Here is a 27,984-nt window from a genome sequence, read left to right on the forward strand (position 1 = left end):
TAACATTCTCACTCCTTTTATTTCCACAAATATTCTGAACAAAACAGTGGCAATAAGTTCAATTAAAAAAAATGCGCAACAATTTATGCACGCACACATACACAATTTAAGTTAAAAAAAAAAGTCCAAACAAGAACTGCATTGCAGTTCAACAGTTCACAATATACATACATGTACACAGCTCATATGTAAAACTTCTGTGAGTACCAAATCAAGGATGTGCACCTGCATACCACCCCTAATGGAGAAACCTAATGTTGCAGATATGTGTAAGTAGATTTTTTTCACACAACTCTAAAGTTATATATTAATTGAATAAACCTTTTCTGACTACAGTTTCACGCCCAATGTGAAAATTTTGATTCCTAATTCAGGTCACCTTCAGAAACTGACCCAGTACAAACAAGAGATTTCATCAACTGCTGTAGCAATGATCTACACCACACACACACATTTCCTCCAAAGAACTAAGAACTTTCTGCAAATTCCTGGCTCCATTGAGTTTCCTAAACATTCACTTTATCAGTTCCCCTTCAGCCTTATTTCAAGTCAGACAAGGGAAAACAAACAAAGATGATATTCCAAAGAATGAAAGTCGCTTGTTCATTTCAATGCTTGTTATTCTCTCAGGTGAGATTGGTTCCTCATTACTCTCACGTACGTTGCATATGCCTTATGTATTGAGAGCGTATACGTCGCGTTGTTTTTCAGATCTCATAAAAGGGATTCGACTTTGCAGTAAGTTATATGAAGTCTTATATCGCGCGCGTATCTCCAGACTCGGACTCAAGGCGCAGGGATCTATTTATGCCGTGTGAGATGGAATTTTTTACACAATACATCACGCATTCACATCGACCAGCAGATCGCAGCCATTTTGGCGCATATCCTACTTTTCACGGCCTATTATTCCAAGTCACACGGGTATTTTGGTGGAAATTTGTTTATCTATGCCTGTACAATTTTTGCCAGGAAAGACCCTTTTGTCAATCGTGGGATCTTTAACGTGCACACCCCAAATGTAGTGTACACGAAGGGACCTCGGTTTTTCGTCTCATCCGAAAGACTAGCACTTGAACCCACCACCTAGGTTAGGAAAGGGGGGAGAAAATTGCTAACGCCCTGACCCAGGGTCGAACTCGCAACCTCTCGCTTCCGAGCGCAAGTGCGTTACCACTCGGCCACCCAGTCCTTTAAGTAGCTCAAAGTGTATCGGAAAATGGGATGGAATGGGAAGGTGGGAGCAGCTATGAGCAAGATCTCTCCTAAGAGGGATTCGTCTTTAAAGTAGATAGCGTGAAATGGGACGGGAAGGGAAGGTGGAAGCAGCTATGAGCAAGATCTCTCCTAAGAGGGGTTGGGTCTGGGTGTTGGGAGAGCGTAGGGTGCGCCGAGGAAGTGATCTGAAATGCGGCCAGCTTCGCGGAATCCACTGAGCAGAGCGCCGTGCACGGTGGCAGGGTAGTTGCGGATGGTGTGCTCCCCGGCAAAGAAGAGGCGGGGCTTCATGTTCTGGCCCAGTGTGATGGGTGTGGACAGGAGATCATAGTCATTGCCTGAAAAACAACACAAGGAATTTATAACCTGTAGAATAACTGTCACTTTTCCATAATTAATTCCTCTCACTGGTCTCTCACTGTTTCTGTCACATTTTTGCATGACTATCCAAAGCATGATGTTGCCTCATTGTGTCACTGTCTGAGCACTACACTATGTGTGGAAGGGAAGCAATTTTTCTCTCGCTTCAGCTTCCGTTTTGGCATGGCATCATGTACATCATGCACATTACCTGAAAGTCTGTTCCTGTATTGTGTGGACAGTAAGAATGCAACGGTTTTAACAGAACTAGAAGAGAGCCTCTCTCTTTTCCCTCCCATTCCCCTCTCTCTCTCTCTTTATTCTTGCAACTATCTTTCTGAAGTGGTGATGGAAGAGTGAGGCCATTTGACCTAAACCAATCAATGAACAGTTGTTTACTGCAACACCTGCAAAAGCACTCATTCAAATCAGGAAGGAAAGTTAAATCGTACTTAAAAAGATGTTTACCTGTGGAACCTGACGCCACAAAGGAGTAGCTTCCCCTGGCATAGGGGTCTGACCTCCAGCGGGTCACCAGTGTTTCCTTCGGCTGAAAGCAAATGGTCCAGGGAACATTATCAATACAGTTGAAACGGTCAATAACGACCACAATAGAGACCAACAAAAAGTGGTCTTTATAGACAGGTGGTTGTTATGGAAAGGTGAATTATGTAGCAAAGAACCTAGTCCGGCTTTCTCTGGGGTGGTTGTATTGGGCAGGCGGTTGTTATCAAGGGGTGGTTGTATTAGGCAGGTGGTTGTTATCAAGAGGTGGTTGTATTGGGCAGGTGGTTGTTATCAAGGTGGTTGTATTGGGCAGGTGGTTGTTATCAAGAGGTAGTTGTATTGGGCAGGTGGTTGTTATCAAGAGGTGGTTGTATTGGGCAGGTGGTTGTTATCAACAGGTGGTTGTATTGGGCAGGTGGTTGTTAACAAGAGGTGTTTGTATTGGGCAGGTGGTTGTTATAAAGAGGTGGTTGTACTGGGCAGGTGGTTGTTATCAAGAGGTGATTGTATTGAGCAGGCGGTTGTTATCAAGGTGGTTATATTGGGCAGGTTGTTGTTATAAAGAGGTGGTTGTATTGGGCAGGTGGTTGTTATCAAGAGGTGGTTGTATTGGGCAGGTGGTTGTTATCAAGAGGTGGTTGTATTGGGCAGGTGGTTGTTATCAAGAGGTTCTTTCTTTTCTTTATTTGGTGTTTAACGTCGTTTTCAACCACGAAGGTTATATCGCGACGGTTATCAAGAGGTGGTTGTATTGGGCAGGTGGTTGTTATCAAGAGGTGGTTGTATCGGACAGGTGGTTGTTATTGGGGCCATCACATGCGTGATTCAATCGTGCGATTTACCCTGTCACACGGGCGACTGAGTCGTGGAAAATAGCTACGACAAGTCTGCGACTCAGTCTCATGCGATTCCCTCGTAGCTTTGAGCTTTAGAACTTGTTCTATTCCTGCGACCCAGTCGTCAATCAATCGCAGGGGCAGAGCCAATCAGAACGCGTCGTTGCGGCCTTCACGCCGTGACGTAAAAAATGGCGGACAGTGGCGGACAGCGTCTCTTCGTCGATTCAAAACTTATTGGAAGAACAGTTTCTTACTCAGATATAAAGGAGACGTTTTAGGCTTCAAGGAACATAATTAAAAATTTTAGTAATAAATTTTCATTTGATTAATATACTTACCCAACTCACATATAGCAATTAACCCTGGTTCAGTGCTGGTATCGCTGTACGCGTCCCCTTGGTAACAAGAAAGACGCCTCTAAAAAAGAGTGACCGAGACCCGTAAGGGTGTCTAGGCCAGCCCGGAAACGAGGCTGCCTTCCGTATGCGCGCGCATACTCCGCCATATGCATCATTCTAAAACGAAGCCCAACTCACTTCTTTTTTAGACATATATAACCCCACAGCGGGGAGGCGGGAGGGAATAAACGATGTGAGTTGGGTAAGTATATTAATCAAATGAAAATTTATTACTAAAATTTTTAATTAAATTACATATCTTACCCAACTCACATATAGCAGATTGCTACTAAAGGTTGGAGGGCACTTTACCCAAATAGGAATCGAGATTTTGTCCTGCCTCTACCCGAGCAGGTAACCCAGAAACGCATCCTGTCTCAAGGCATAGAAATCCCTGAGAAAGACATCAACGAAGAACATTTCAAGAAAGCCAGTAAGCCGACTCAAGAACTTCCGCCAGGAGATTAAAATGAAGATCAACTAGAGTGGAAGCCCAATCTTTTGCCTCATGAGGCCTGGCTGTAGTAAAGGGCAAGACTGCCCTGACATTCCCTGCCTGACTCTGCCACCAGCCAAGAGCTTGCCTAGCTATGGTGGAGACCCACTTGGCTAACGAGACTTCCGACATATCTCTAAACCGTACCATGATGAATGAGATAAAAAGAAGTTTCTGAGTCTCCAAACGAGAGTGCACAGTCCGAAACAGAAATCTGCTGAGGGCTCTAACAGGACAAAAATGTACATCAGGATCTCCAAGAGCAATAAACTTGCTCAAGAGAGGAAAGTTGAGTCCGCGCCACCCGAAGAGAGAGGACTGACTGCTTCCCCCCCCCCCCCTTTTAATTCCTTGCCAACACTTGAAGGCATGCCTAAACAATGTGGCAGTCTATAAAGCTAAGGTTGACTTAAGTAAGTCATTACCTCCACCAAAGTCGATAGAAAAACTTTCTATCCTTAACCAGTGTTTAACGTCGATTCTAACCGTTCAGGGTTAAAAAGCGACGGAGTTGAAAAATAAGAACAAGAGCTGTTAGAATCAATAATCTGAAAAGATCCATGCAAGCTAGAAAAATCATTGAACTCGAAATGATCAAAAGGCTAAATATGGCTCTGGAGGAGCCAGAATATTGCTAAAAGGTTTAAAATGTGCACGAAGCTGGATTCTCCAAATTCTGCTTACTTGCCAGAAAATTTGAAGGAACCCTAAGAACCATAGATCAGTCTTTCTCCAAAAAGCTGTCCATAGCAAACCTAGCCAGAAAAAACCTTCTGCATAGAACACAGAAACTCTGAACCAAATCCAGAGTTGAGGCAGAAGCCCCTAAGTATCTCAAGTGAACCCTTACAGCAGACATTCAAGTAATTCCAATGTGAGAAAGCAAAGATGCCTTCTTGCCAGCCTAAAGAGGTCTGGAAACCAAGATTGCAAAGACCCGTACTGTGCGACCAACAGGTCGCCCAAACTAACTCAAAAAGAGCCCTGTGAAAGCGAGGGTATGGAGCCCCAACCCAAAGTGGATAACAGCCAGCCTGAAGCTTTTCGTTTGGAAACGAAAAACAGCCAAGACCTGCCCTGCGCTTTCCTTTTACCGTGAGATTCTCTTAGTTAGAGAACCCGCGTGCCTAGAAGCGGGCTCAAAAAGAGACCTTTCAAACAAGAAAGAGATTAACCTCTAGCCAACAGAATAATACTTAAAGGGCAGAGGCTTACTCTCAGGTAAAAAAACGGCAAAGTAAAATCTTTGTATATGAGTCCTGTCGGACCACAAAGATAACCTGTTAAACGTAACCGCCCAAGCGAGAGACTAAAAGCAAGTTTCGTTCAAACGAGCCAATCATAAAGAAAAGATGCCGCAATCTCCCAGAGCTAGGAGACCTTGATCTAACAGACAGTCTCTCCTTGCTATCGCCATCACCAAACCCGAGGGCGGTTCCATAGAACGAAAAACAAGAGAACCTAAGTCCTTAAGCTTGGAGTTACCCGAAGCCTACAGAAAGCGCTCCGCGAGTGACACGCTACTTGGGCGTAAGAAACAAGCTAAAGCACCACCACCACCACAGGCAAATAGTCGTGCGTTGCCCACCAATGTAGTGGTGACAAAGAAGACTCGCTTGCGAAAACTTCCGCAAGAACAAGATGACCCCGCCAGAGGATCTAAGAACTTAACACTCGAAGATTCTCCTCAGAACGCTCAAACCAACTACAAAATGCCGCGAACCGCGACACAGCTGAAGTATGAGCCTCCCCATTTCCTCCTCTTGTTCCAGCATCATAACGAACATCGAAATGATGAGAACCAGTCACCCATCCCGATAAGGCAAAAACTTGCCAACAATCGGAAAAGTTTTGAAAAGTTACAAACGTCATAACACCATGCCCGATCTCCATCCACCTGACTCACGCCAGCTGGAAGACTGGAAGAGAAAGTGAAAACAGCCTGTAAAAAAGGCAAAGGAACCGCAGAAACGGAACCAGAAGCCAAAAGCTGAAAAGTGCCGACTACCAACACCACAGTGTTAACAGAAGAAGGATATCCCGTCCTGCACCCAGAAGTCACAGCCGCAAAAGCGAAAGCGCAACAGGCCGTGGATAAGTAAACATCAGGACCAACCGGTTGCACAGAAACACACCGGACGATCCCGTTGTACCTCGAACCATTTCAGCTGCGAGCGCCACTGCACTTGCTAACTTGAAACAGAACCTAAAATCAGTGCTTTACAGAAAAACAGGAGCACCTTAATCTGAACAGCCTTCATGCACCTCCGTGCAATCCGGAAGCTGACTCCATGCTAGACTTAAATCTCCGACAAAGAATCAGCCCTACTGCTCGCTTCCTGCCCCCCTGCTCGGTATCAAAGGTAGGAAAGTGACCCCCAGAGAGACTCGCATGGTCAACCCAAGAATCACCCAGCCCACCAACTTCCTGCCCCCAGGGCGGAAGCTTACGTTGCCTAGGGCTCTTAGCCGCTGCTGAACGTGCGCCAGAAAGCGGAAGAACAGACACGGTTTCAACACTTCACCGCACAAAGCTTGCTACCTCCTGCGAACGTACACCACTTTCACCGGAGAACCCGGCTACACGCGGCCCTTTGCCAACTGCAGGGCAATGGACAACGATTCCCGGAAGCTGAAGTGAACATCTTGTTCCTCCAAACTTCCAGAAGTCATCAAACCGGATAGAGGTGGAGGAAGTAAAGGTTTGCTCTCAACCACCCCCTCCAGTCAAAACTTAAATGCCGTTTTCCGCCGCCCACGTCACTGCGCTGGACAACCTGAACGGCAAGTTAAGCTGGGTGTCGTCCATCCCCGTGAACGCACCCTCATATGGAAGTATCTTCGTTATCCTCTCCTTCATGCTCGCAATCGCAATCGGGAAGGTGACCCCCGCCTTTCGCGGTCCACCAACTTCCACAATACTTAAATGCCATTTTCCGTCGACCACGTCACTGCGCTGGACAACTTGAACGGCAAGTTAAGCTGGGTGTCGTCCATCCCCGTGGACGCACCCTCATAAGAAGGTATCCTCGTTAACCTTTCCTTCATGCTCGCAATCGCAATCAGGAAGGTGACCCCCGCCTTTCGCGGTCCACCAACCTTCACAAAACTTAAATGCCGTTTTCCGCCGCCCACGCCACTGCGCTGGACAACTTGAACGGCAAGTAAGCTGGGTGTCGTCCATCCCCGTGGACGCACCCTCAAATGGAAGTATCCTCGTTATCCTTTCCTTCATGCTCGCAGTCGCAATCAGGAAGGTGACCCCCGCCTTTCGCGGTCCACCAACTTCCACAAAACTTAAATGCCGTTTTCCGCTGCCCGCGTCACGGCGTTTGGACAACTTGAACGGCAAGTAAGCTGGATGTCGTCCACCACCGTGGACGCACCCCTTCCTGCCCCCTGGGCGGAAGCAGATGCCTTTCAACCTGACCACAGTCTACTGACGAGGCGGGAAGAATAGGAACATCTGTTCGCTTGCCAGGGCCCTTAGCACCCACTGACACCCCGACTAAGCGGTGGATATCAGCCAGTGTTTCAGAACTTTCACCTGGGATTAGACCCGAGGCTACTCCCTCAAGACAACGCTCACGTGGAGTACACATACCTTGTGAAGAAGGACAGACGCCGGAGACCGTGAACTCCCCACACAAGGTCACAGCAGGGGACGAACGACCACTGTCCAGAGACGAACCCACAGCAACCCCGGCCGGGAGAGCACGTAGTTCTGCCTAAGATGACGAAGTGCCAGCTGCCAAAGCAGAAACCTGTGAACTTAAAGTCAAAAGCAAAGAGGCCACGTCTACAGACGCAAGCCCAATAACAACATGTTTAACACCGAGCCCGGACTAATCCGTAGGCTTAAAACAAAGGTGGCCACTGCACCCGGTGTTCACAGGCGGTCACCCATCCAAGAACTAACCGGGCCCGACGTTGCTTAACTTCGATGAAAGGACGAGAACCGGTGCTTACAACGTGGCGAGGCCGTTGGCCGGCAAAATGGGGGTTCCGGAAAAGTCACCAGTGTAGTACACAAACTGGAAGCGGACTTGCCTACCGGCTTAGCGGGTAAAACAATCAACACATCCAAAGATTTTTAGCAAGAGAATCTACAACAGAAACGGACATAGACCGGATTGTTTAGACTTCCTAAAAGCTTTCTAAGGAGAAAAGGGCACAGCAGCTACCTATTAAGAAGCTGCCCTCTTCTTAGCATTGTCAGCCATGACGGAAAAACGACTCACGAAAAAAAAATTTCCGAGAAACATCGCAAGTCCAAAATACGGCCAACAAAACTGCCAAAATCAAGCAAAATACAAGGAACGACCTCACCTCAACATAGTTGTGAAGTCCAGATGACAAGAAGAGACCAAGAGGAACGAAACAAAGTCAAAAGACTAAGTAACAAAGGCTGAAACAGCCAGAGCGTACATAAAATGCGACCAGTCCCACTGACGCTGAGTTTTTAGAATGATGCATATGGCGGAGTATGCGCGCGCATACGGAAGGCAGCCTCGTTTCCGGGCTGGCCTAGACACCCTTACGGGTCTCGGTCACTCTTTTTTAGAGGCGTCTTTCTTGTTACCAAGGGGACGCGTACAGCGATACCAGCACTGAACCAGGGTTAATTGCTATATGTGAGTTGGGTAAGATATGTAATTTAATTATCCTGAAATACATTATATGTCCAAATAGTTTTAATTAATTTGTTATCATGTCGTGATATGGGCCTTGTTCAGCCAATCTTTGATTAGCTGAGGAACATCCACCTCAAAATCAGCTAATAAATACCTATTTACTGCTACATGAGTGACTATTAGTCATGAAATAAACTTATGAGCACTCACACACACACACACAAGCAAACACACACATACACAGGGGAAGGAAAACAAATTCCCTCTAACACTACACACCTGTGGCACAGCGTTGTTCCCAAAGATGCCCTTGAGCACGGCGATACATCGCCCCACGATAACATCATCGCTGACGTTCTCCATGATGGCCGCAGCCTCCCCCGCCACCAGCGCCAGAAGCACGGGCGCCTTGTACAGGTTCCAGAACAGGAAGAGCTCCCCGCGACTGGCCGTCGTGCTGCCAACATGGCCGAACAGGTTGGCGCTCGGGTCCCAGAACACGCGGTCAAAGCACAGCACCACCTGTAATAGACATCATCCAGGGCTTTTATTTTGCAATACAGTGAAACCTGTTTTGAAATACTCCATCATAAGACTCCCTCTACAATAAGACTCTGTTTTCTCGTTCATTAGAAGACTCCCTCTTGTACACCTTTACTTCATAGTGTCTGTAAATTTATCTCCATCTTAACCCTTTACCACTTGAATCGCCCGAAACCGCGCGGAGGAAGTGCCTTATGCGTTCCCTGAATCGCGCCCGAAATCGCCCGATACACACCTTGCGCGCACTTTCACTTTCGCGATCAAACGGATGTAGAACTAAAGAACTTCCGGTTTACTTTGGTGGTTAGACCAACAACGTGCGATCAGAGTTTGTATAAACTATATTCTTCTATGTACTTTGATGCGATCAACCGATCTTGAACTGTGATTTTTCCAAATCGTTCAGAAATCAGATAAGGATAGCTTGACTTTGGGTCAAGTGGTAAAGGGTTAAGATCCCTCTTGTACACCTTTACTTCATAGTGTCTGTAAATTTACCTCCATCTTAAGACTCCCTCTTGTTCACCTTTACTTCATAGTGTGTGTAAATTTACCTCCATCTTAAGACTCCCTCTTGTACACCTTTACTTCATAGTGTCTGTAAATTTACCTCCATCTTAAGACTCCCTCTTGTACACCTTTACTTCATAGTGTCTGTAAATTTACCTCCATCTTAAGACTCCCTCTTATACACCTTTACTTCATAGTGTCTGTAAATTTACCTCCATCTTAAGACTCCCTCTTGTACACCTTTACTTCATAGTGTCTGTAAATTTACCTCCATCTTTAGACTCCCTCTTGTACACCTTTACTTCATAGTGTCTGTAAATTTACCTCCATCTTAAGACTCCCTCTTGTACACCTTTACTTCATAGTGTCTGTACATTTACCTCCATCTTAAGACTCCCTCTTGTACACCTTTACTTCATAGTGTCTGTAAATTTACCTCCATCTTAAGACTCCCTCTTGTACACCTTTACTTCATAGTGTGTGTAAATTTACCTCCATCTTAAGACTCCCTCTTGTACACCTTTACTTCATAGTGTCTGTAAATTTACCTCCATCTTAAGACTCCCTCTTGTACACCTTTACTTCATAGTGTCTGTAAATTTACCTCCATCTTAAGACTCCCTCTTGTACACCTTTACTTCATAGTGTCTGTACATTTACCTCCATCTTAAGACTCCCTCTTGTACACCTTTACTTCATAGTGTCTGTAAATTTACCTCCATCTTAAGACTCCCTCTTGTACACCTTTACTTCATAGTGTCTGTAAATTTACCTCCATCTTAAGACTCCCTCTTGTACACCTTTACTTCATAGTGTCTGTAAATTTACCTCCATCTTTAGACTCTTTTAAGACCTAAGCGAACGACGAAGAAGAAGAAGAAGAAGACCTACCTTTCTCACATTTGGGGAAGTCTGAAAACAGCCCACTCTCTTTCAATGAACTCTCTTCTCAGATGGCCACAGGTCTAACGACAGTAACCCCCCCCCTCCCCCCACACACACACTCACCCCTTAGAAAGCACAGGAAGAGCTGCAGGTAACTCCTGACCTAACATTAAGTTTTAATGAAAGCATCAACAACATGGAAAAGTTGTACACTCTCACAGTAGTGAAAATGTCAGTTTATCCGAACATAAAACTCCACAACCCAGATTTACAGTGTTCGATCAAGAAGCCAACACTGACCTTATTGAGGTTGCCAAAGCCCAGTCTCTTGATGGCGTCCGACTTCCACTCGGGCAGTGGGGGGCTGAACTGGGGGGCGTTGGATCCGCTCCCTCGCACCGACTCCTTCAGTACGCCCAGCGGCAGTGTGCACAGAACCGCGTCCCCCTTCCACGTCTGTGGGGCTGACGAACCTCGGGTCTGGGTCGTCACCTCCGCACCTGTCGGACAAAACAAAAACAGACTTGTTTGGGGGAGGGACGATTCAAACAACCCTTCACATCAAAGACAACCAGAAGCAGTAATTAACAATTTCTAAAGTCTATTTCTTTTTTTCAGCTGAACCAAAATCATCTTAACAATATAAACCATACATAAACAAAATGCAACATAAAAAAACAAGAATTGTAGGTTATTGGAACGTTTAATTATTGACAAAATAGAATGTTACATTTACCAAAACGCCAGCAAAAGAAGTGATTCTGCATTGATAACAACAAAAACAACTCACACAATCATAAAAGTCTGTCATACCTGTGCAATATATTTATTAACACAAGTTGAAACTACTTTAGCACTGCTCCTCTGTATTTCATATAAGCTGACAAAATACCCATGGAGTAATGAAAAAGTTACAAATGTAACCATGACTGTGTATGAAGCCTTACCTGTGGGTGTGTGTTTGATACTTCGTACCACTGTGTTGAGTTTGATGTCCATACCATCAGCCAGGGCCACAGGCACACAGGAATAACCATTGCGCACTGCAACAAACACACTTTATAGAGCTTCTCATCCGATAAAAGCATAGAGCTTCAGACCACTGTATCGCAACTGATTTCCATAAAATCAGCCTTAGTGAATGAGTAACGGCTATGGACTGCAGCAAATAGAACCTAACACCGAGTTACACTTGCCTATGCACACACGTTTTGGTATGATTCTGAATGAGGTGGTTTTTGGGTTTACACAAACCTGTGCCGGCCTTTAATCAACTGGCAGGAAATGTATATCGTCATGGTGGACCTTAAGCGTAACATCATTTTCCACTGAGAAATATTCTCTTAAATACGATTGACAATGCGTGATTTAACATTCTTTTATCTTTCTATCCATACCAGGAAGGAATATAAACACTATTTCATCATAACAATAATCAGTTTTGTCCTTCTCCTGAGCAGCTGTTTAAAACAAGTTACGCCAAAATGTCATGGCGACATTGATATGTTGCCTCCCCACAGGTGTTCCTGGCTTGCATTTTAGTGCGAGTTAAAAATAGCCAAGGCAGAGGGAATCATTTGACTTCCAACAGCTGCGACCAGCACACTGTTAAGCTCACTTGTTTGTTATACCCGGGGATATTATGTTATGGGGCGGGGATATAGCTCAGTTGGTAGCGCGCTGGATTTGTATTCAGTTGGCCGCTGTCAGCGCGAGTTCGATCCCAGGTTCGGCGGAAATTTATTTCACAGAGTCAACTTTATGTGCAGACTCTCTTCGGTGTCCGAACCACCCCCCGTGTATACTACATTGGGTGTGCACGTTAAAGATCCCACGATTGACAAAAGGGTCTTTCCTGGCAAAATTGCTTAGGCACAGTTAATAATTGTCTACCATACCCGTGTGACTTGGAATAAGGCCGTGAAAGGTAAATATGCGCCGACATGGCTGCAATCTACTGGCCGTATAAAATTTCATCTCACACGGCATCACTGCAGAGCGCCTAGAACTGTACCCACGGAATATGTGCGATATAAGCTTCATTGATTGATTGATTGATTTATACCCAAATGATTCCGCACTACACCAGGAGATAGGCCTCATCAGTGTATAGCACTCAGCGAGCCAGCAGCGCTGTGTTATCTCTGCTGTGGGGGAGAAAGAATGGGTGCTAAAAATAACTCAGCCTGCCTGCAGCTAAGGCGGCAGAAATAAAGCCCTGGGAACAGCCGTGTCTCCAGAACAGCCAAGAAGCAAAGTGTACCTGTGAGTTGAAATAACACACAAACGACTGAAGAGCCTAGATACCTGTCTTTCTTTCTTTCTTTCTTTATTTGGTGTTTAACGTCGTTTTCAACCATTCAAGGTTATATCGCGACGGCCTAGATACCTGTGAGGTTAAATAACACACAAAAGACTGAAGAGCCTAGGTACCTGTGAGGTGAAATAACACACAAAAGACTGAAGAGCCTAGATACCTGTGAGGTGACTGCCGGAGAACTCAAAGTCGTCGTCCTGGTCCCAGTGTTTGAGCGACAGGTTGCTGAGCGGCGTGGCGTTGGCGAACTCCAGGTTGGCAAAGTGCCAGTCCAGGATCTGTCTGTCTCGTGACGACAGGTACACGTCGCTGGGAGGGTTAGATTCCAGCTCGTGCAGCTTGTCCTCTATCTCCTTCTGCTGGGTCTGAAGCTGGTCAAATTGCTGTAAGAAGAACAGTGGTGTTAGCGAGTGTTTCAAAACGTTTACAAAGCTCTGGCAAAACAATGCAAGCAAAAGGCTGGAAATAGGCATCCAGCAATATACCAACTGCACCATAGCTGCCATAGAATCTGTGCTTGGATAAAACATTGTTTGTGCTTGGAACACACTCTGATAACTTCTGTGCATCAAACTCACTCTGGGCCAGGTATGCAGGAGTTGAGGTTGCAGACTTTAGTCCAGTATAAACTCCATTGAGGATACGGCTTATCCCGGACTGAAGTCTCTAAATTCGACTCCTGCATACCGGCCCTGTTAACTTCTGTGCATCAAACTCACTACAATCTTTCTTTTTCTGGTTTTCTATTCAAAAAGTTCAGGGGTGACCACCATACCTTGCATGCTGCTCTGAGGTCGCGCAGTTTGCTCTTGACCAGAAACTCGGCGGTGATGTCCCTGGGCGGCTTGACCTCAGCCGCCTCCTTGCACTGCTTGTGAAGCTCCTCCACACGCTCCTTGGTGGTCAGCATCTGGGTTTGCGTCTTGCGAAGCTTCTCCTGTAGGCCGATGATGCGCCGCTGATGCTCACACTGCTTCTCTTTCACGTGCTTCTCCTGCAGTCTGTCACAGAGACACAGAAACACTGAGACACAGAGTTATCAATCTGGTGTTTGATCAATCTGGTGTTTGATCAATCTGGTGTTTGATCAATCTGGTGTTTGATCAATCTGGTGTTTGATCAATCTGGTGTTTGATCAATCTGGTGTTTGATCAATCTGGTGTTCACACTGCTTCTCTTTCACGTGCTTCTCCTGCAGTCTGCAATCCATTCAAGGAAGAATGAGTTTTAAGGAAATAAATAACACTGGGGGTCCAGGACGCCACATAGTTCCCCTGGCGCTGTCCAGGGGCAGAGCCCCTCAAGTATTTTGGCCTTGTAAATATGAATTTAACCCCCTCTGGTGAGAGATAAATTATGCATGTAAAGAAAAACACTATATGTCTTTTTTGCTTTCGCGGAAATCCTCGAAATGGCAGAGATTTGGATCGCCTGGAGAGAGACAGAGACCCTCAGTTATCAACAACTTCAACTTAATGTGAGAGAAAATTGCTCGCTCAAATCACTACGCATGAGTGAACAAGAAGGGCAAAGCCCATACGACTCACATGCTTGACCTTGACCTTTACTAAACAACTAAATAAATACAAATAACTAAACCTAGCAATGACATCATACACTAAGAACGGCTTTACACATTTTTCCTACCAAAATACATGTGACCTTGACCCAAGGTCATCCAAGGTCATGCAACACAAAGCTGTTAATTCAAGACATAGGAAGTACAATGGTGCTTATTGGCCCTTTCTACCATGAGATATGGTCACTTTTAGTGGTTCACTACCTTATTTTGGTCACATTTCATAAGGGTCAAAGTGACCTTGACCTTGATCATATGTGACCAAATGTGTCTCATGATGAAAGCATAACATGTGCCCCACATAATTTTGAAGTTTGAAACAGTTATCTTCCATAGTTCAGGGTCAAGGTCACTTCAAAATATGTATACAATCCAACTTTGAAGAGCTCCTGTGACCTTGACCTTGAAGCAAGGTAAACCAAACTGGTATGAAAAGATGGGGCTTACTTTGCCCTATATATCATATATAGGTGAGGTATTGAATCTCAAAAACTTCAGAGAAAATGGGAAAAATGTAAAAAATAGCTGTTTTTTAGACAACATTTATGGCCCCTGCGACCTTGACCTTGAAGCAAGGTCAAGATGCTATGTATGTTTTTTGGGGCCTTGTCATCATACACCATCTTGCCAAATTTGGTACTGATAGACTGAATAGTGTCCAAGAAATATCCAACGTTAAAGTTTTCCGGCCGGCCGGCCGGACGGACGACTCGGGTGAGTACATAGACTCACTTTTGCTTCGCATGTGAGTCAAAAAGGGGAAGGTTCTCTGGCAGGGAGACAAGCCTGTGAAGCTGATGGTCACACAATGTAACTGAAGAAATGGTGAGATAAGAATAAGGATAAGGTATCATATAGCCTTGTGAGGCAACCCTAATGGACATTTGAGATGCTTTTTCACTGGGGAAAGCGAGCTGCCATTTAGTACGACGCTACCCAATTATTTTTCATTATTTTTGTCTGCATGTGTGTATTAATGTTTCCAAGCCCTGAGACTTTCGCTGCGAACTTGGGATCTTTATCGTGCAAAATGCGTGCACACAGGGGTGTTCCAAGACCGAGGAGAAGTTGATTCTGACAAATATATTCCTAACCGTAAGTGGGATCGAACCCATACCATCAGCGACAAACTGGTTTCAAGCTTATCACTGAGCTATCTCCTCGCCGTGACTGCTCGGGGGTACAACAGTTCTGAGAGAGCACACCTGCAATGTGTTACTTTCTACACACACACTGAGCTGAATGGCTGTTCCCATTGCTTGTCTCAAACACACTAGACCGGCACGGTTGGCCTAGTGGTAAGGCGTCCGCCCCGTGATCGGGAGGTCATGGGTTCGAACCCCGGCCGGGTCATACCTAAGACTTTAAAATTGGCAATCTAGTGGCTGCTCCGCCTGGCGTCTGGCATTATGGGGTTAGTGCTAGGACTGGTTGGTCCGGTGTCATAATAATGTGACTGGGTGAGACATGAAGCCTGTGCTGCGACTTCTGTCTTGTGTGTGGTGCATGTTATATGTCAAAGCAGCACCACCCTGATATGGCCCTTTGTGGTCGGCTGGGCGTTAAAGCAAAAGTGTCCTGTCTCAAACACACTCACTTGATGACGGCTTCCAGAGCCTGACCCAGTGAAGCAGGGCGGCCGTTGATGTCGTTGAAGTTCATCTGGTGCGACATGTAGGACGTGGTCTCCAGCAGACGGTTGAACTCTCGCTCCACCATCTCATCCTTCTCCTTCAACACCTGCTGAGCACGGACAACATTGCAATCGGATCAACTTTGTGTTCAACCTTGTACAGGTTAATAATCAATAATGCAGTGAACCTACCCAAAAACTTGATAAATGGGGATGTTAAAAAGGAGGGAGTCTTAAATTGGAGGGAGTTTCAAAATTCAGGGAGTCTAAAACTGGAGGTAAATTTGCAAACATTATCAACAACAAAATCTGGAAAACTAGGGCCTCACAACTACAAGGGAGATGGTCTCGATTACAAAATCGCAGTATAAACACACTTTTACATTTAAATGTCTTGTTAGGCCTAAAAAAAAAATAGGTGTGGTTACGGTAACCCGACCTACCCTATTTTTAGGGGCCGATCCTATAACTTTTTATTACATTTGTAAAAAACCGAGTGCAAAAAACGCAATGAAAGCAAAAGCGCCCGAGTCGCACACTTATTTCCCTGTCAAGTAGGTTTAATTTGTACACATTGGAAAAAAAAGTTTAAAAAAAAAAAAGTGATTGCCTACCTACCTACCCTATTTTTTTTGGCTATGTTACCGTAACCACACCTATTTTTTTTTTTTGGCCTTACAAAAGCAAATCCAGTAATGGTGCATGCCACTAAAAATCGTACCTTTTCTGGGTTTATTCAACATCTTCATTAAAACAATGATTCCAATCAGATTTTGTTCCAATTTTCGCTCAAAAACATAGAACCCAAATCAGATGCTTTTCTCACAAACAAAACTCAGTCTGGTCGACGCGGAGATTACAAAATTAATACTAACTGTGCTTCCATTGCTTTCATACAGCGGACATTTCTGTTTGATTTTGTGGAGCTCCATGTTGATCTGTCGACTCAAGATGGTGACCGGGTTTCCACCTGCAAACATGGTTAACATTTAATTTCATGTATACATGTACAGCATGAAGCTTTCAAATCACCTTTTGCAATGTGTATCCTACTGACCGTTTAAAAAAGTTTACGTTTAATGCACACATTTAAAAACAGATTTTCCAATGCTCGCATCCTAATAATAAAGGCAAAACGGATATTGTTAACAAAATATTTCCTCTTCCACCTTCACATTTGCACAACAAATTATATGTGTGTCTGTGAATGCATGCGTGTGTGTGTGACTGTGTGCACATGTATGAGTGTGTGCATGAGTGTGTGCATGAGTGTGTGTGTATGCCTGTATGTGCATGGACATGCATGTGTGTGTGTACACAAGTGAATCAAAATATCTCCTCACCCAATCCTGTGACCACCATAGCCCCCAGGTCAGCCACATAGTTGCCCTTCCTGAAGGTCGCCACACGCCCTCCCACACGATCCTACACACACACACAAATACGTTGTCATCATCATCATACAGAAGTAATCAATCCATCTAAACAGAGATGTGTGAATTTTGTTGAGAATCTTAAACAAATGAGACAGAGCGCTATTTTAACCCCTTCACTGCCACAGTATAACAGCATCTTCAACACGTGGTAGCAACTTTAGCAACTTATCCGAACGGTCTATGGGAAAGAACTGTGTTTAGAACCCCTACAAGTTGTTGGACAGTGGTTACCTCCCATTTAGTTTTCAGAAAATGTCCTGAAATGTTGTTGACACAAATCCTACGTATGATTATGGGCGTACGACAAACTGAAAATGACCACGTATTACATACGGGGTGGGCAGTGAAGGGGTTAAGATGTGAGAAACAAAGGGAAGTAAGCGCTCTATCTAAATGCATACAACATGACTTGTGTAAGGGAGTAATTGAGAATTATGCCGTTCACTATTTTGTTTTTAACCATACAAAATTATAACCGAATACTTACTCTTCTTTACAAGAAGTTCACAGGACTGTTGGTAAAGTAACTAATGGGCAAACTTACAAATTAAACTATGTTGCCTTGCAGCTGTATTCACATTTTGCATCCCTCCTCATCCCCATAAAAACATGTTCAACAAGATATTTATTCACCAATTTTGCAAAAGGATTTCATCTTGGCACGGCACGGTAAAAATAAAATAAAAACCAACCAGACACATATGCAGACACACATCACCATGCATGCATACATACGTACATTACACTGTCATGCACACACAGACACAACTCACACACACACACACACACACACACACACACACACACACACACACACACACACACACACACACACACACACACACACACAATTATTTACATTCTCACACATAACCAGCCACATATCTACATCACAAATTCACATCGTCGCCTTGTAAACGTAAAAACCATATCAGTTTAAAAGGGGTGCCAGTAATATCAATACAACATTAGTGAATACTAGAACAATACCTAAAATTTATAATCCATTTAAAAGTAAGTAGTACATGTAATTATTATCATTTAGTCAGATCATCACATAAAATTATATAATCATGATCTAGACAGTTTAAAACAACAGTATTAACAGACTATCACAGATCCACTCAAGCACCTGAACTTAGAGTCGCATTGCACAAAACTACTACCATCACAGAACTACTCCAGCACCTAAAAAATAAGGACCATTCCACATTGCACATATTTCCACTATCACAAGTTATGAGAACAGTAATGGAATGCAGTGAAAGGACTAAGTAACAAAAGAACCCCCCCCCCCCCCCCCCAATCCTATAACTACAGTATATTACAACGTCTTCACTACAGGAGTTGTCAGTACAGCATGGGGGATGAAGCTAGAGCGAAAGCGACTAGTTCTGGCTTTCAAAGCTCTGTAGCGCCTACCAGATGGAAGAGGCTCGAAGAAGTGGTTTGCCGGGTGGGAGGGGTCGCGAACAATCTTTCCTGCTTTTCGACCTGAGCGCAACTCAAAGATAGAGGCAACGGAAGGGAAGTCACAGCCCGCGATTTTGGAGGCTGTCCGCACAATGCTCTCCAGTAGCTGTTTCTCTTTCTCAGTGGTGCTGCCATACCAGACCGTGATAGAAAAACACAGGGTGCTCTCAACGACTGCGCGATAGAACTGCGCCATGATTTGCTGTGACATACGGAACTTGCGCAACTGTCTCAGGAAGTGCAGCCGCTGCTGGCACTTCTTAATGATGGACGTGGTGTTCCCGTCCCATTTCAGGTCTTCAGAGATCAGTGTGCCGAGAAATTTGAATGAAGAGACCTGTTCTACAGCTTCCCCATTTATTTCAAGGGGCAAGATGGGGTCTTTCTTTCGTCGAGGGTCGATAACGACTTCTTTTGTTTTAAGAACGTTTAGCTCGAGATCATTTTCAGAGCACCACTCAACCACTCTTTGAACCTCCCCCCGGTAAGCGTCCTCATTGGAGTCAGAAATCAGGCCTTCAATGGTGGTGTCGTCTGAGAATTTGATTATGTATGTGGATGGGTGAGCGGAGGTGCAGTCGTTGGTGAAAAGGGTGAAGAGTAGAGGGGACAGAACACAGCCCTGCGGGGCACCAGTGTTTAGAGTGAGTGAGGCAGAGAGTGAGTTGTTGAGTCGGACGACCTGAGGACGGTCAAGCAAGAAGTCTAGAAGCCAGTGGCAGAGAGAGAGAGGGACATCGAGACCAATCAGTTTGTGGAGGAGCTTGTGAGGGATGATCGTGTTGAATGCGGAGGAATAATCAATGAACAACATTCTAGCAACACAGACAGAAACAGAAAAAAAACTTACAGGTACAAAACATAAACAGTTTTCTTCAAACAAAAACCAAACCAAACAAATGATAGAGAGAAAAGTCATAGATAAGAAGGAAAAAGGCAAGACGGGAGCACATACCCTGGCCTCCAAGAGAATGACCTCCATGCCGAACGACATGAGCTGTCTGGCCGCTCCCAGTCCTGCGATACCCGCTCCAATGATGATCACTCGGCCGTGACGCTTCACTGAAAAATCAGAAAACCAGTATAACCATACAAGTAACAGCAAACCTGAAGAACCTGTACACAAAGACCCTGAACTGCAGCCTAAAAAGTTTGAATCACAAACACGACCGAAGATACATACAGCTCTCTCTCTCTCTCTGTCTGTGCCTCCCCCTCCCCACCTCTATCCTTGCTTTCTTGGTTTTGATTCGTATTTGCTTTAGTTTTATATGGCCAGCAAACTATTTCCCCACGTAACCCTGGCAAAGCCTTTTTACACAACATGGACCAGAATTCAGCTTACCAACTACTGTATTCACCAACATCTGCTGTTTTGTTACAAAAAGAGATCCAATCTGTTTACAATTGCAGTTCTGAAAACCTACCTGGCATTGGTTTTAAGCGCTTGAAGACTCCAAAGTTGATGTAGCCATATCGCTCCAGATATGCATGCACTCGCATCACCAGTGGGCCATCGCCTGAAGAAAACATAAAATAAATTGCAATGGCTGGCCCCTATGTGGAACGTTGCGGCATAATTATTGTCTGTAACTGTAATACTTGCAACTGTTCTGAAGTAAAACTAAACATACTGGTAAGACACAACACAAAATAGATGCCACTGACAATGCAAAAGCTGAAAGTCCTCAACATTTTACATCAAAGTTGCAACATTACAATACATACAAGTTAAAAAAGAGTAAAAGTATACAAAGCAGACACAGCATCAAACTTAATGACCTACGATATCAATACTTCACAACCTTGCGGTGCCCTAACAAGCAATTTTCTGCTACTCGAATGACGAAGTCACCGAGACAATATTTGTTCTAAAAATTCTTAGACAGTTCCTTGGGAGACGTACAGCAGAAGTGACGCCATTATTTGTATTATGAAGTATTCTCAAAGTTTGCTTGTCTATTGACGTCAGATGATCCACTTTGTAAGAGAGGACCAAGAACATTATTTGTTTGGTTTATTTATTCTGTGTCATTTGTCATTGATAGTAACTTACTATTGTATGGAGGTTCTATCTGTGACAGGGCGCTCTCCAGGGTCAGCTGTACCTTGGGATTCTCCAGCCAGATTTGGAGCTGTGCAAATAATGAACATTAAACATGTAATACAGCACATACATTATATACACATGACTGTAAGGCTCTAGTAGCCGTAAGTAAAGAGTATTCCAAAATGTTCCCTCTCTACCTTACTGTAAAACGAAGAAAAAAAAAACCATTTAAAAAAAGCATAACTATCACTGGACATAATCTCCCATAGGAAAGGATTCCACTCTGGAACTATTTTTGCTCTCAACAAAAGTTAATGGTGTACCTGTGTGAGATAGTAAATGTTTGAGCAAACGAAGATCCCATAACTCCACTCTGGAACTATTTTCGCTCTCAACAAAAGTTAATGGTGTACCTGTGTGAGATAGTAAATGTTTGAGCGAACGAAGATCCCATAACTCCACTCTGGAACTATTTTCGCTCTCAACAAAAGTTAATGGTGTACCTGTGTGAGATAGTAAATGTTTGAGCGAACGAAGCTTAAGATCCCATAACTCCACTCTGGAACTATTTTCGCTCTCAACAAAAGTTAATGGTGTACAGTGGAGTCCGGGTACAACGAATCTCAAGGGAGATACATTTTAGTTCGTTATATCAGTAATTCGCTGTAGAGTTTTCAACCCTAAATGGCCTCAAGACAAGTTTTCCCACTCACCTTCAAATGATCGTCCCATCGATCTTTCCTTGGAGAGTACAATCTCTGCATGCTTCATAATATAATCCATAGAGAGGCATAGTTCAAATGTTCACTTTACTGTAATTTTAGAAGTAAAATTTAAAAAGTCGTGTAAAAGCATGTACGGTATTTTCCGGGTCATTAAGGGGGCACTTTTTTTCCAGGAGTGTATCAAAATAGAAATAAAATCAAAGAGACCGCCTGAGTACCAGTCAAACAACTTGTGATAATGCATGTTTCAGCTGAGACATCAAAGAGACCGCCCCATAGATTAAACTGTCACTGACCCCTGTGCAGGAAATGTTTCCTCTCTCATATGACAGGGGAACCACCTCATAGCTAAAACTGGGTCATTGACCCCTGGGAAGAAGGTCAGTGTCTTTTAAAAACGCTCGCGCTGGACCCGAGTACTCTTCAGACATTCACACACACACACACACACACACACACTCTCTCTCTCTCTCCCTCCCTCTCTCTCTCTTTCTTTCTTACACACACACAAACACACACACACACACGAGTACACTCATGCACGCGCACACACACACACACACAAACACACACACACACACACACACACACAAACAGTAACACTAACACATGTGCACAAAATGAACACACACACACACACACACACACACACACACACACCGCGCGAGAGAAACTAAAGACTACAGGGAGGCATTGACGTCAAAGACTTTCGACCGTGACGTAATTACGTCACTATTCTTGGTTTACGGTACCATTCCGCGGCTTTGCCACGAGTATGCCATAGTCTTGGTTGGCCGAGACCTTGCACCGTTCGTTGTAGCCTTGTGACTTTTAGAGACAAAACTGCTCTGGGGGGATGAAAACGTGTTTGTTATAAGAGGGATTCGTTATGCAAATGAGTTCAAAAGCTTCGTTGTAGCCCGAAAGTAACAAGTAAGAAATAGAAGGCTGTCTGCCGGGAAATCAATGGCAGTTTGTTAAAAGCGGGATTTCGTTTTACCCAGGTTCGTTATAGCTGGACTCCACTGTACCTGTGTGAGATAGTAAATGTTTGAGCGAACGAAGATCCCATAACTTCCCCCAACACACAAAGTCTCCTCATCCCTGGTTTGTATATTATGGACCAATGACCACAGGTACAATTAACCATCCCAGTCAAAATCAAGGTCTCTCTCAACAACCCACCATCTCTCTCATTAACTCACCATTCTGTTGCGCAAATAGAGGAAGATTTTCTGTCCCTGTGGCGAACCGTTGACTAGATCAGGAAAGCAGGAGGCTTCCTGAGACGTCATCTTGTCCACTGGCAGACGGCTCTGGAAAGCCGCCCCTTCCAGCCCTGTACACAACATGTGTCACCATTCACTTTACAAAGCCATGTAAGTTTGTAACTAGTAATAGAAAGCCTGATGAAGACAAAGATCTGCTACCTATCTGTTAATTCAGTGAAAATGGAAGAGAGAGAGAGAGAGAGAGAGAGAGAGAGAGAGAGAGAGAGAGAGAGAGAGAGAGAGAGAGAGAGAGAGAGAGAGAGAGAGAGAGAGAGAGACAGACAGAGATGGAGAGAGAGAGACATTGTACAGAACTGCTTGTGCTACCTGAACTGACTGCATGATAGATCTATGTAAACTTTGCTGCTGATCTCTAAATTAGTCTAAGTCTTAAAACTGCCTGTAGTTCTTTAGTCCTGTATGATGCAGAGAAAGTATACACATTAAACAATACTGTAAGTACATTTATTGATTTAACTATCATTGATATATTCAATACAATGAAACTTAAAACAGGCTGTATCGTCAGATCACACATCACTTTCAATGAACAATCTTGATTTAACACTCTCTCACAAGCACTCACCCCACACACACACACACACACACACACACACACAGAGTCCCTTACCTGTAGGATCATCAGGCTGTGGTTTGTCAGGGTCTGCTTTCTCTGGCTCTACGTCCTCAGGCTTGGGCGCAGGTTTTTCAGGCTCCTTAGCATCCCCGGCACCCTCCTTGTCTTTTTCTTTCTCCTTGCGCTCCTCCTCAGAGTAATACTCATCCTCCGACAGGTGGGCCAGGTGGTCGTCCATTTCTTTGTACTCCACCTGGTGACAACATGACACGGGTGTCATCTTCATTCTGTCACAGCCAATCAAACAGAGTGTACAGTGGAACCTCCTTTTTAAGACGCCCCCATTGAAGACTTCTTCCTTTTCAAGATCTGGGTTTTTTTTTTTAGATCTTCTGTTCATAACCTCTGTAAATTTATCCCCATTTTAAGACTCCCTCCTTTTCTTAGATTTTCCCCCCGGGTCTTTAAAGGGGGGTTCCACTGTACTGACTGTGAAGGTTTGGTCCTGCCTGTGAAACAGAAAACTGTTAATTACAGCAAATTATTATTGCTGCTCTCTGACCATGTTTCACATGAGACAAGCTAGGCCATTCCACCAGAAATCAACACCCTGCATGCTATCTCAATTTACGTTTCTGTGCCAAGTGGAATTTTTTTAAATTGAATAATTTCACACAAAAATACCACTCTGTACAAAAAGCACCCAGGCAGTTGATTTTTGGTCAGTGTCCAAGTGCAGGGATGGTCCTACCTTGAAAATCCATGTGGAACCAAGCCTTGCCAAATGTCAGATGGTGATCGAGCCAAATCATGCACACACGAAGGACTGTGCCTTCAACAATAACACACCAGCCATGAAATCCGACACAATCATACAATACATGCACACACGAAGGACTGTGCCTTCAACAATAACACACCAGCCATGAAATCCGACACAATCATACAATACATGCACAGCCTAGCGGTGACTTCACCAGGAGTTTTCTCCTGCTAATAAAGTAATATAAGTACTATAAATTATAATGGAGTATAGTCATCGAGACAAACTCCGTTCATTCCAAAATTCTTTGTCGGTTTCTGGGACTGGGAGACGTGCAGGAGAAATGACAGAATGTTTATGTGACGCCATTATTCTTATTATGGTGTCTTCTTGAACTTTGTTTCGCTTTTGACATCAGACTCAGAGGTTTTACTTTGGAAGATCGGGTCAAGAAGAGACGTCTTGATTTGTTCTATCAGTCTCGTTTGTTGATTAAGTGTGCATAAGATTAAATTCAGACCACCTTCATTCAGAACAATCCAGAACTTCATGACAATCACATTTACCCCAAAAGTGTAAAGACTCTAATTTCTAAAGGTCTCCTCCTTGCAATAGACCTTTTCGGTATCTGAGCAGCTCTCGCGAGACACGCTCTTTGTTATGCTTTGAACATCGCGAGAACTTCGAACTTTGGCTTGTGCAGCTCGCACGAGATCGCTGTACCGCATGCTTTGCTATGCTCTGAAGTTTGCGAGAGATCACGAGAGCTTGGAATACCGATAGGGTCTATTGCAATGCATGTGTTCTGCGCGAACTTAGAATCCGGTTTCATTCTAGAATGGACCGGGTCCAGGTTGGAATTCTAACCCTGCGCAAGTACAGGGGTGCCATTCTAGAATGAAACCCTTGTTGCTGGTCCATTCTAGAATCGGCCGTGCGCAAGGTTGGAATTTGGGTCCAAGTTGGAATAGTCATTTCAGTTAGACTATCACACAGCCAAAGCCACAAATGTGGATTTTCTGTTTGTTTTTGTTTTTTGTGTGTTTGGTTGGGTTTTTTTCTCGGGTTTTTTACACTTTACTCAAAGACATCGTGAATTGGGATTGTGATGTTCTGAAAGTGATTACGATTTTGAGAGACACTCAGCACTGATCGCTACGAACGGAAATTTCCGGACTGACAGTGTTTTGCCGATCTCGCTTGTAACTTTTAATCTTATTCATATACATGAAGTTGGTCTTCTGAATTGTGAAGATATAATGTCAACTTTTTTTTAAACCTGTGACAACAGCTCTATAACTCACTCTGTCCTTCTGTTGGTCTGTCTGTCGGTTAGTCGGTCTGACCGTCTGTCTGTCTGTCTGTCAAAAAAATTGTCAAACAAGAAGAGCAAACGCTCGATCGAGTCACTTTCGCAGTTCTGAATATTATATGAGGCATCAGATGGACAGGAAGAAATTGCTATTCACAACACAATGAGTCACGTTCACATAAAATTTGAGCCCGGTCACTTTTATAGTTTCCGAGAAAAGCCCAACGTTAAGTTGTGTGTTGCCGAACAGAAAAGACTAGTTATCTCCCTTGTTTTTCTGATAACGTTCGTAAAAGGCTACAGATGTAAATACTTTGATGTAAAGAATAATCCTACAAAGTTTCAATCACATCCGATGAACTTTGTCAAAGATATAAAATGTCTAATTTTTCCTTTGACGCTGACCTGTGACCTTGAAAAAGGTCAACGAAACCATCGTTAAAGTGTAGAGGTCATTGGAGGTCACGACTAAACAAAATATGAGCCCGATCGCTTTGATAGTTTCCGAGAAAAGTCCAACGTTAAGGTGGTGTCTACGGACGGCCGGCCGGACAGACTAACACTGACCGATTACATAGAGTCACTTTTTCTCAAGTGACTCAAAAACCGGACATTTCCGAGAGGGAGACAGCGCTGACATTGCAAGTGGCCGCAACCGGCTCTCATCACAAAAACAACTGCCCTGCAAACAATACCGCCCTGGTAGTCCCCCTTGCTATGGTCTGCCTTTGTTTATTGCGTACTCAGGAGTGTCAACTTTCTTGACATGACATGACATCGCAAGATCGCCAAAGGATTTTTTTCAGGGGTAGACAAATCAGCCCCATTTTATCAAAGGGAAGGTGCAGGTGGGGATAATTCAAGGGAAGACAACTCTGTCTTACCTACAAACATTACGGCCCCCTTTATTCAAGGGTTTCATTCTAGAATGGCACCCCTGTACTTGCGCAGGGTTAGAATTCCAACCTGGACCCGGTCCATTCTAGAATGAAACCGGATTCTAAGTTCGCGCAGAACACATGCAGCATAACCGTAACAATCTAAAAACATCCAGTTAGGTTTGCCATGTCCACAGTAAATCAACCAGTACCCTGCTCCCTCTATCTTCATTATTTTGTTAATGCACATCATGCACGTATGTTTCACTATAAGCCTGAAACAATAACATATAATATAATTTCAAAGTTCATGTGTCCACTCTCAGTCTCACTTCTGTGGTAAAGGGAGGTAATTTTGTCACTCTTCTGTCCTATAAAATGTGTCATTTTTGAAACAATCTACAAGACTAGAAGCAACCCAAAATAACAAACTGATCATCATGATTCACAACGCAATGCACACCACTATAATGAAAAAAAGTTGAAACGTTTCCTTGCCTTTACCTTGGCTCGCTTTCGCTTGCTGACCCGGCGACTGCTTTCCGAGCTAGCATCGTCGGCATCGTCTGCAGGCGACGCGGCCCGCTTTTTGCTGTCGTCTGCACTGCTCTCGCCCTCCTTTTTGTCTTTGGGCATTAGAGTTGTCACTTTCCCTGATGGAGTTGACATGGTGATGGCAAAACTCCTCTGTATTTTTGTTAGGAAGTACGCAAAGACACGGTCAGTTTTGCAACATGCGTCTTTGTTTTGATCAGCGCCACCTGGGAATATTTCCTGGAATGACGTCCCCTGATCCACAGGCCCAGAAAAATAGAACTATCATTCGAAGAGAATCATCATTTGACAAGAACAAAAATATTCTCTTGTTTGGATACCAAAATAAAAGTATAAACAATTCGGTAGGTTCATGACATCAATTGGCAGTGAACAATACCGGAAATGTATGCGTGCAGATACTCAGTTAATGACATTTGCCGCCAAACTAAACCGTTTGCCGAACAACTCAGTTCTCTCTAGTCTCTCTCTCTCTCTCACACACACACAGACAGACAGACACAGTCACACACACACACACGGCACACACAGTCACTGAGTGGCACACACGGCACACACACACTCAGCCTGACACACCGTGGCACGGCCGTGCACACACACACACACACACACACACAGCAACAACACACACCCTCACACACACACACACCCGCTGACACAAACACACATACACGCAAACGTTAACACATAAACAGAAAACAAGTCGCGTAAGGCGAAATTACTACATTTAGTCAAGCTGTGGAACTCACAAAATGAAACTGAACGCACTGCATTTTTTCACAATGACCGTAGTCCGCCGCATCTCCTGGTACCAAAATGTATTTTTATAAATGATAAAATGATACACATTTTGCCTCCATCAACCATCAAAACTAAAAGTTTTACTTTTAGAAACCAGATTTTCCGGTTTTAAGTTTTCAAAAACCGGATTTCTGGCGAGAACCGGAAAGATGTTAGCCCTGCGTCTACTTGGACACATATAACAAAATGTGGATCCAAGGTCCATGTACGTGGGACAGACTGTG

At 44.2% G+C, this 27,984-nt stretch overlaps 1 protein-coding gene and 1 pseudogene across 4 annotated transcripts; both read right to left on the minus strand.

The window, feature by feature from the left end:
- On the minus strand, nt 1–27,266 carry LOC138961800 (lysine-specific histone demethylase 1A-like). Of its 4 annotated transcripts, none has more exons than XM_070333476.1 (16): nt 26,903–27,266; nt 23,506–23,704; nt 22,809–22,942; nt 20,885–20,963; nt 20,256–20,348; nt 19,784–19,890; nt 17,263–17,344; nt 16,795–16,889; nt 15,884–16,026; nt 13,483–13,708; nt 12,868–13,090; nt 11,338–11,433; nt 10,691–10,890; nt 8,732–8,974; nt 2,047–2,128; nt 1–1,556 (listed from the first exon to the last, which is right to left on the minus strand). In XM_070333476.1, exons 1-16 carry the CDS (start codon nt 27,071–27,073, stop codon nt 1,348–1,350), a joined length of 2,382 nt encoding a protein of 793 aa, XP_070189577.1. In that variant the 5' UTR covers nt 27,074–27,266; the 3' UTR covers nt 1–1,347. The 4 variants fall into 4 exon arrangements, with proteins under 4 accessions (XP_070189577.1, XP_070189579.1, XP_070189576.1 ...); XM_070333478.1 differs by having other exon boundaries at nt 26,909–27,265; XM_070333475.1 differs by having other exon boundaries at nt 15,884–16,029; nt 26,903–27,263.
- LOC138963350 (5S ribosomal RNA) lies at nt 7,689–7,807 on the minus strand (annotated as a pseudogene).
- Nucleotides 27,267–27,984: the final 718 nt, after the last annotated feature.

Source organism: Littorina saxatilis, linkage group LG3 (assembly GCF_037325665.1).
Source record: "Littorina saxatilis isolate snail1 linkage group LG3, US_GU_Lsax_2.0, whole genome shotgun sequence".
NCBI lineage: Eukaryota > Metazoa > Mollusca > Gastropoda > Littorinimorpha > Littorinidae > Littorina > Littorina saxatilis.